The sequence below is a fragment of the Osmerus eperlanus genome, chromosome 23 (assembly GCF_963692335.1).
Source record: "Osmerus eperlanus chromosome 23, fOsmEpe2.1, whole genome shotgun sequence".
NCBI classification, from domain to species: Eukaryota; Metazoa; Chordata; class Actinopteri; order Osmeriformes; family Osmeridae; genus Osmerus; species Osmerus eperlanus.
The window spans coordinates 2,929,464-2,939,215 of NC_085040.1; the positions used below are offsets into that span (position 1 = coordinate 2,929,464).

The 9,752-nt window shown below is 52.3% G+C and overlaps 1 protein-coding gene across 1 annotated transcript in view; it reads right to left on the minus strand.

The window, feature by feature from the left end:
- Positions 1-9,506, minus strand: part of nlgn2a (neuroligin 2a) — a 32,337-nt gene extending 22,831 nt beyond the window's left edge. The window contains exon 1 of the mRNA XM_062449976.1: positions 9,317-9,506. Coding sequence (XP_062305960.1) covers positions 9,317-9,506 — 190 coding nt within the window. The remainder of the gene's footprint in view (positions 1-9,316) is intronic.
- Positions 9,507-9,752: the final 246 nt, after the last annotated feature.

A 9,752-nucleotide genomic window follows, 5' to 3' on the forward strand; every position in this document is an offset into this window, starting at 1 on the left:
GAGACGGATGGAGGGAGACGGATGGATGGAGGGAGAGGGCTGGAGGGAGAGGGATGGAGGGAGACGGATGGAGGGAGAGGGATGGAGGGAGAGGGATGGAGGGAGAGGGATGGAGGGAGAGGGATGGAGGGAGCGGGATGGAGGGAACGGGATGGAGGGAGCGGGATGGAGGGAGCGGGATGGAGGGAGCGGGATGGAGGGAGGATGGAGGAGAACGGGAGGAAGACGAGGAAAGATCTACCATGATAGGAGAGTTTGTAGTCTCTCCTCTCCCGTGCGTTGGTGTTGGCTTAAGTGTCACAGAGTCAACCGCAGTCCTTAACTCGACTGGGGAGGCTGTGTGTGTGAGAGAGGAAGTTGTGCGTTTGTGCGTGGCTATTTTTCCACTGAAAGCCTTTGCCTGTCCATGATTGCATCCATACACACTGTTCCTAAAAGTTTGAAAGGACATGAAGGTTTTTTGTGAGTTTTTCCTGAAAGCTATCTTTGTTATGTTTTCTCTCAACAGGCTGAGTGCTGTGTGTGTGTGTGTGTGTGTGTGTCCATTCCACTCTACAGACACAGCTTCGAGCTTTGTCACACACACACACAAACCAATACACATTCGCATCCACGTACCCATACGCACACGCACACTGGTCTGGAGAGACCAGCTACTCTGGAGAGACCAGCAAGCCTGGAGAGGCTGGAGAGACCAGCTACTCTGGAGAGACCAGCAAGCCTTGAGAGGCTGGAGAGACCAGCCACACACGAAAAACAAACCACAGCAACACGACTGTACAGATACTGTATGTGACGTTGTGTTGCCCAGACTGGTATCCAGGAAGAGCAACTCTGGTCAATAGACATGAGCATTGGTCCTAACAGCTATTGTGACCAATGGGATTTATTCTCTCATTCTAGAACAGAGAATGTGTCTGTGCGTGGAGAGAGAGAGGGGGAGGGAAAGAGAGAGGGGGAGAGAGAGAGGGGGAGAGAAAGAGAGAGGGGGAGAGAGAGAGGGAGAGAAAGGGGCACATGCATCACTTGAGGAGAAATGTGAAGCTGGGGGCAAATGTGACTTTGCAAAAGCCGGTTAGAGAAGGAAGCCAGGGTTTCAGTCTATTTTTAGACCTCCCCCGTCCTACTCTCCTTTACCTCTCTCTCCCTCTCTCTCTGGCTCCCTCTCCCTTCATCCGGTTCTTCATTATTCTGCGAGGCGCTCTTCTCTAACGCCCAGCGCTGAAACAGGCCTGTGCACACGGGTATTACTGAGGCCTCGCTCACCTCCACCACCCCACAAGACTGTGTGTGTGTGTGTGTGTCTGTGTCCCCACTCCTCTCTCTAGGTCCTATGCAGTCTTTCCACAGAAGAGTGTCTGGCGGGTAGAGGAGGATTAAAAAGGTCTGATATTATGGAGAGGAGTGCCTTAGAGGGATAAGGCCATGGTAATTGTTACGGAGGAGCTGAAGGAAAGAGAAAGAGAGAGTGAGGGAGAGAGGGAGAGAGGGAGAGAGGGATTGGGACAGAGTGAGAAAAGGAGAGAGAGAGGGATTGAGTGGGTGAGAGAAGGAGGGGGGGAGAGAGAGAGGGTGCAGGCTCTAGGGGAGGCAGGTGCTGGCTCCAGTGGTTGGGCCATCACCCATTACCAGTCGCCATCCTCTCCGCGCCCGCCACCTGAGCCCTCTAAATAGACCTCCTCTCCTCCACGCTCCCTCGCTCATTGGAGTAGCCCTCTGTCCCCGCCAGCCTTCCAGAATCTCTCTCTCTCAGTTTTCCTCTGTTGCTCGTCTATGTCCCTCGCCCTCCCTCTCTCTCTCTCTCTCTCTCTCTCTCTCTCTCTCTCTCAGTTTTCCTCTCTTGCTCATCTATGTCCCTCACCCTCCCTCGCTCTCCCTCTCTCTCAGTTTTCCTCTCTTGCTCGTCTATGTCCCTCGCCCTCCCTCTCTCTCTCTCTCTCTCTCTCAGTTTTCCTCTCTTGCTCATCTATGTCCCTCACCCTCCCTCGCTCTCCCTCTCTCTCAGTTTTCCTCTCTTGCTCGTCTATGTCCCTCGCCCTCCCTCTCTCCCTCTCTCTAATCCTTCCCTGCACAGCTGCCTTGGCACCAGCTCCTGTCAAAGCCGGAAAAAAGAAAGAGGGAAAGCGTGAGAGGGAGGGGAGGCCCGCAGGAGGAAGGGAGAGAGAGAAGGAGGAAGAAGAGAATAACTGAAAGGCGGCAAAAGGAGCAGGTCACTGAAAAACTGATCGAACAGAAAGGGGGGGGGGGGATTACACCAGTGACAGAAGAGAAAGACAGCGATGAAGAGTGAGGGAACAGAGAGCCGAGGAGGGAAAGAGGGAGACAGGGAAGGAGAGAAGGAGCGTTCAGCTACTGAACCAATCAGATATGGTGGGTGGGAGAGAACGGAGAGAGGGAGAGAAGAGGAGAATAGAGGAGGCAGGGTCTCGGTGAGTGAAGCCTTTGAAGAGAATTTAAACAAGTCGTGACGAGAAGCGTGGAGAATGAAGGACGGGGGGAGGGAGGGAGGAGAGAGAGAGAGGGGGAGGGAGGGAGGGAGGGAGGAGAGAGAGAGAGGGGGAGGGAGGGAGGAGAGAGAGAAGTGTAAGGGTGAGATAAGACAGGTGTAAGGGAGGAAAGGCAAGAAAAGTGGGAAAAGTGAGAGAGAGAAAAAAGGATTAGAGAAGGACGAGTTGGGAGTCCGGCTCAGTTTGGCCAGCTGAACCACTGTGTGTGTGTGTGTGTACCCAGACTATGCCCTTCAGGGAAGAGCAAGCATCATCTTCTCCCCTGTTCTGCTGATGGTGCCCACTAATATCTGCTTCTCTCTCTCTCTCTCACACACACACACACACACACACACAATAATGGTAATATTAGTTTGGAAGATGTTGAGTCGGTACAAACTCACTGAGTAGGAGGGAGAAACGAGGAAGACATTTGATATCACATCGTTGATATACATATCCTATATCGTATCAAAATGCTACGGCATGCAATCGGTGATCTGCTGCCAACACAGTACCAAGGTTTCTATTTGATCTGGAGGGGACAGAGGCTATTCTAAAGGCCCTTACGCTCTGCATTGGAGATCCACGAGGACCCCAAACTGGGTCCCTCTCATCTCCAGCAGTCCTTGACCAGGGTCCAGGAGAGAGAGAGAGAGAGGTGGTCATTATCATCTTTAGACAAGTAGGTAAATACCTGCTGCTCCATTTTCTGCAAGCTGCAGCCTGACTGGAGCTACTTGTGGAGTGTGTGTGTGTGTGTGTGTGTGTGTGGAGAGTGTGTGTGTGTGTGTGTGTGGAGTGGCCCTCCAGGATGCCTGGACCCACTCCGGGTGTGTGTGTGGAGGCCAGGGGTGACAGCAGCGGTATGCTGGAGGGAGTGAGAAACAGCCCCCTGCTTTTTAGAAAAGCATGAGAGAACTTCAACTAGAGAAACAGAATGTGCTGGGAATAGGCTGACCTTGAGCAGACGCGCACACACACACACACACACACACACACTCTCTCGCATACACACGCGTTCACACACACTCACGCACATCCTGACACACCCTCACATTCGCAGCAGACATAGCACCTGGTCTATATGGAAGGGTGTGACCTCACCATTGCACCTTCGTACATGTCAGTGCCCTGCGCATGTGTGAACGTGTGCGCACGTCAGTTCGCCGTCCGGGCACGAGTGCCTGTGTGTGTGTGCGCGGTCTGACATGGTCTTCAAGAACATGTGACCAGGGGACACACGAAAGACTACACAACCATATAAGGGCACTAACAAGGCCACCTTCTCTGACACAAGACGGTTGGTGACATAAAAGGTGTTCCCTTCCAAAAGCCATAAACAAAGAACATTGACTAATAACTTTAATAGAGTGAGCTGCCAAAAGATCCTGACAGGCCATTAAAGTCAAGAGAAGATTAACTGTGACGCTAATAAAAGTTTGATCATACAGACACACCTACTGGATAAAACATCCATCTCTTAACAGAAGCAGTGGAGAAGTTCAGTTGCTCAACACCAAAAAAACGTTAGCACTTTAACCTCTAGTTCAGCTTGGAGCTCCGGGGAGGGGGGGCCCTATTGTCCATTCAGACCCAATTTGAGACCTTCCAGAGTCCAATTAGGTTGTGGTATGTGGTACTGTCTGGTGTTCCACACAAGCAGACTCCAATCATTCCAAATGTGGAAACACCAAAAGGGTTCATTGTTTGTTATGTAACAGGGTAGGTCAAGACCTACCCGGCAGAAACGTCAAGCATTGATCAAAGGGTCATGGCTGTACGACATACAAAGAGAATGGGTGAGACCCGTTCTCCATTCCTAGGGACAGGCTCTGTCACGGATCTAGCCTCGGCATTCTAATAGCTTTCTGACCCTTCCTAATCCCCATGGCGATTCGCTCCGACCATTTAGAAGCCTCCATCGACCAGCCAACGGCAGGGGCAATGACACTAATTGCGAGAGCCCTATTGGCTAATCAAAGCACAGGCGTTTGCCAATGACCGCTCGACGTTGGTTGATTGGCGTGGACAGATTTATTTGTTGCCACGGTCACCATTTGGAAGCACGCATGGCATTGGCTCCTGATTGGTGTTCTCCCTGACCTTAGAGGATTAAACAAGCCCTGGATCCATGGCAACGGATGAAGAGCTGCCACTCTCCCCCCCCCCCCCCCAAAAAAAAACTGAGGGAGACGAAGATAGCGACAGAGAGAGAGAGATGAGACAAAGAGAGAAGCGGGAGAAACAGAAGAGAGATAAGCACATCTTCACACACTGATTTGGCAGATAGATAGAGTGACAGAGGAAGATACCGTGACAGAGAGACCGAGGGAGGAAGAGAGAGAGAGAGAGAGAGAGAGAGAGAGAGAGAGAGAGAGAGAGAGAGAGAGAGACAGAGACAGACAGACAGAGAGAGAGAGAGGGTCGTCGATGCGTGTCCTAGTTAACGATGTGCCAGGGTGGCGTGGGCGCGTTGCCACGCGGGCAGACTGTGTCAAAGCCCAACATCTGGCGTGCCAGGCCCCCTCGCTCAGCGCAGCGCGGCGCTGCCCCCACCTCACCTGACAGCAGCTCTCCACACACGGCCCAGGGAGCGGGCAGCTCCACCACGGTACCAGCCCAGCTACACTCGAACCACGGTCGGAGAGTTGACATTTACAAACATTTATTAATCATATTTTTGTTCCTGACTAAAAAAATATATAACTCCCCCCCCCGCCCCTCAACACCCACACACACACACACCGGTCCGCAATGCAACCACGAGAGAAAAGCTGACGTTCCGGTTGTCACTCTATCCAAGTGGAGTGTCACCATAGAGACGCTTTCCGTACCTCTGTACAGTATTGGTCGGAGTCGTCATAGCTGACTGGTGATTTACTGGGATCATGACCTTCGTTTACAACGTAAGTAACCTCATCTTTACACTCTCCCACATCCATGCCGCCACTATATATACATTAGCTCTGGGCTGTGGTAGTTGTAGTTCAGCCTCCATGTCAAAGCCAGAACTACAAATCACCTATACAGCTGTACAGTGACCTGTAGGTTTACAGTCCCTTTGAGAGGCTTGTAGGGCAGGTTGTTAGAGTCCCTTTAAGAGAATGAGTGTCCATTCGCTCCAGTGTAGATGCTGCAGCTTCAGAATGATACAGGGCTGACTCTAGCACACTCAAGGGCAACACCGAGGTGGGCTATAAAACATTAGGATGGAGGATGGTGTGTGTGTGTGTGTGTCTGACGGTGTGTGTGTTGAGTGGGTGGGTGAGTGTGGAGGGGTGGGGTGGGGTACCTAACTCATAAAGTAGAGGCCAACTCAGGTACAGACAGGCCTTCCAATTCGATCGATGGAGGTTCTGTGTGTGTGTGTGTGTGTGTGTGTGTGTGTGTGTGTGTGTGGGATCCCTGAATCAATTCACAGGGAGAAACGAGGTTGAGAGCATAACAACCGGTCCTCTTTCTCAGCCACCGTCTCTTTCCCCCTCTTTCTCCAGTCTCTACTCACTTTTGGTATGTCTTCCACCTGTCCCACTGCATCCATCTCATCTTTCTTCCATCTCTTCCAGTAACTTCCTCAATTTGTATCCTTCCCTCCCTCCTATTGGTCCTTTTCTCCATCAGTTTTTGTTTGGTTTTGTTGTGAACGAATGAGGCATCTCTTCCACTCCTCCATTATGGTAGTATTTTCTTCTGATTGAGTGCAATCTTCCCCATTTTCCTTCGTTTCCCCCGCATCTCTCTCTATCCTTTCCCAACAATCCCTTCATAGACGCAGTCTTTCATGCTTTTGTTTGCTAATGCACTCTCTTGTTTACGGGCGCGCTATCAAATGCTCCTTCTCTTCCTTTCAAATCTCATCCCTTTTTTTGGGGGGGGGGGGAGGGTCCTTTAATTACAGCCATCTATTTTTGTTCTTTACTTCAACCTCCACCGATGAAACAAAGCCTATTTCTTCTTCTTCTCTGGTTTTCTCCATCTCTCCGTGCCCTTTTCCCTCGCATTGCTCCCTCTTCCTCATCCCTCGCTCTTTCTCCTCTCCCTCCTTTTTGCCCTCTCGTCGCTCCCGTTTTGATCTCCTTCCGCATGTTTCCCCCCCCCCCCCCCCTCATGTTTTTCCTCTCTCATCCTCTCGCTCTCTCGCTCCCTCTCTCCATCTCCCCCTCTCCTGAGGTGAGTGCTAATGCCCAGGTCTCGGTAATGGCGTAATCCTTTCACATGCCCGTCTCTATCCCGACGACACCACACGCCGCACCCGCTCTCTAAAAGCAGGCCCTTATCATGGAAATGGGGCCATAATCTCTGCATCGCACACACTGCACACCCGCGCACAAAAAACACACACACGAGCACCGTCCGGACGTTGCTCGATCAAAGGATGCCACCTCGCAACGTAAAAAAAAAGAAACATGGCCGTTCTTATCTGCAGATGCTGCGCTCTGGCTGAGCGGCTCTGTGACAGCCGTTTACCCTGGATGGATGAAACGTGTTTATCTGTGGTTCTGTTATTGGCCAACGGGCTGGAATGGGCGAATGGCCGTGACAGGAAACAAGTCTAAATCTCCTCTCTGGTCATTTAGGCCGCACCCCCCCCCATGTAAAGAGACTCCGGAAATGACCGGAACCTTCACGAGGCTGGTGAAGAAGAGAGGGGTCCATCATATCTGGGGTTGTCCGCCGTTCAAACCAGCGTGTCACAGCGGCTGGCGTGTTTGAAACACGATCACACACACGCATGGACACACACAAACCACCCAATCCCAAAACACATACACGTGCACACACACATCTGAGCACGAGGACACACGTGCGTTTTCATTTGCGTTTTTGTTTATGCGTGAGAGTGTGTGTGCATATACATGAGCAAGTGTGTTTGTGAGCGTGTGTGTGCATGCGCGAGCTGGTGTGTGTGTGTGTGTGAGAGTGTAAAGGCTGCATGCGGGGGTCTACCCTATTGGATTGCGCACGTCGCCTCACATTAACCATGGATGGTGAGGGATGTGTTCTGATAGACGCTGGAGCCTAGGCGACCATTTAGACAGAACAAAGAATACGACCGCGGTACTTTGATGACAGTGGAAGGGAGGCATAAGCCCCTGAACTTGTCACAGCGCTTTAGCTGAGACGTCAGGGTGGTCCCCATTGAAGTGACATTTGCGTCGCAAACCGATAAATGGGTGTGACACTCCAGTGTATCGCTCCCATAGGGCTCTGATGGTAGATGTGTGCATGTGTGTGCGTGTATTAAATGCATCTGTGTACGGATGTTCTAAATGTGTGTCTGTGTGTGTATGCGTGTATTCCATTGTATTGCATCCCTGCTCTGTTAGAGATGGAAATGCGTGTGAGTAAAGGAAATGATCCTGAGTGCCCACGCATGTGTCCATTCAACAAAACTATGCCTGCCATCAAACCAATTCAGCTTCCGTGAGGTGGATTCAATATGTGCAGAACAGTGTGTTTGTGTAGACTGCGTGTGTGTACATTGATTGCGTGTATCCATTGTGTGAATGCTTGTATGAGTGCAGAGGGGGTGTGTGTCTGTAAGAATGTGTGTGTGTGCACATCCAGTATGAGTGCGTGTGCAAGACTGTGTGTGTGTGTGTGCAAGACTGTGTGTGTGTGTAAGACTGTGCGTGTGCAAGACAGTGTGTGTAAGACTGTGCGTGTGCAAGACTGTGTGTGTGTGTAAGACTGCGTGTGCAGGACTGTGTGTGTGTGCACATTCAGTCCGTGTGCTCCGTATGCAGGTGATCACTCGGTGTTCACAGTCAGTATGCTCGCCTCACTGGGCCTGTGTGTGTGTGTGCACGTGTGTGAGTATGTGTGTGTGTGTGTGTGTATGTAAGTGAACTTGTTTGTGAGTTTTACGTGTCCATGAGCAGACTGTGTGTGAGTCTGTGTTCAGTGTGTTTACGGAGCATGCGTGTGTGTACACATTCAGTATGTGAGCGGCGTGTGTGTGGCCTGCCTGCCTCTATCCATGCAGATTAAAAGCTCGGAGCTCGGAGGGTATAGCTCCCCCCCTCTCTCCCCTTCAGTCTCTCTCTCCTTCTGTCTCTCTGTGTCTCTCTCTCCTGTCTCTCTCTCCTTCTGTCTCTGTGTGTCTCTCTCTCCTGTCTCTCTCTCCTTCTGTCTCTCTGTGTCTCTCTCTCTCCTTCTGTCTCTCTGTGTCTCTCTCTCCTGTCTCTCTCTCCTTCTGTCTCTCTGTGTCTCTCTCTCCTGTCTCTCTCTCCTTCTGTCTCTCTGTGTCTCTCTCTCCTGTCTCTCTCTCCTTCTGTCTCTCTGTGTCTCTCTCTCTCCTTCTGTCTCTCTGTGTCTCTCTCTCTCCTTCTGTCTCTCTGTGTCTCTCTCTCTCCTTCTGTCTCTCTGTGTCTCTCTCTCTCCTTCTGTCTCTCTGTGTCTCTCTCTCTTCTTCTGTCTCTCTGTGTCTCTCTCTCTCCTTCTGTCTCTCTGTGTCTCTCTCTCTCCTTCTGTCTCTCTCATCCATTTCTTCATTGTTAGACTCTCTCCAGGGTGCTTTCTCAGCAGTGGGCGTGTTGTGTCCTGGGCTGTGTCCTGGGTTGTGTTCTGGGCTGTGTCCTGGGCTGTGTTCTGGGCTGTGTCCTGGGCTGTGTCCTGGGCTGTGTCCTGGGCTGTGTCCTGGGCTGTGTTCTGGTGCGCTCGAGCCCTACCGGCGCCTAGTTCCACTGGAAGGCACGGCCCTCAGCCAATCGTCACATCAACGACACCCGCGGATATATGTGGGCGCATAACGGATGACGGACGACGACAAAGGGACCAGGGCGCGCGGCGCGCGGCAGGCCGGCGACGCCGGCTGACGTCCTGACGACCGCCCCTGACCGCCACGCGCGGGTCAGGGGTCCTCCACGGGACGCGCCTCGGCCGGGGAGGCGCCGCGTTCCCCGCGTCCGCGCCCTGACCCGGCCGGTGCTGCAGGCGGGGCACGGACGCGTGTCGCCGTCGGCCATGGATGGGGTGGGGGGTGGGGGGTGGGGGTGGAGGGGGGGCTCGGTTCATATCTCTGGAACACGTTTCCCCTCAGAGCCAGATGACAGATCTAAGGATATATGCCTGGAGTAGTAAAGCGTGTGTGTGTGTGTAAATGAGAGCGAGAGTCGGAGGTGTGTGTGTGTGTGTGTGTGTGTGTAAGAGAGAGAGAGAGTGAGGCCGCTGACTCGGGCAGCTCATGCCACTGTCAGCATTCTCTGTAATGAAGAGGGGCGGGGAGGAAGGGGAGAGAGAGACAGAGAGAGAGAGACAGAG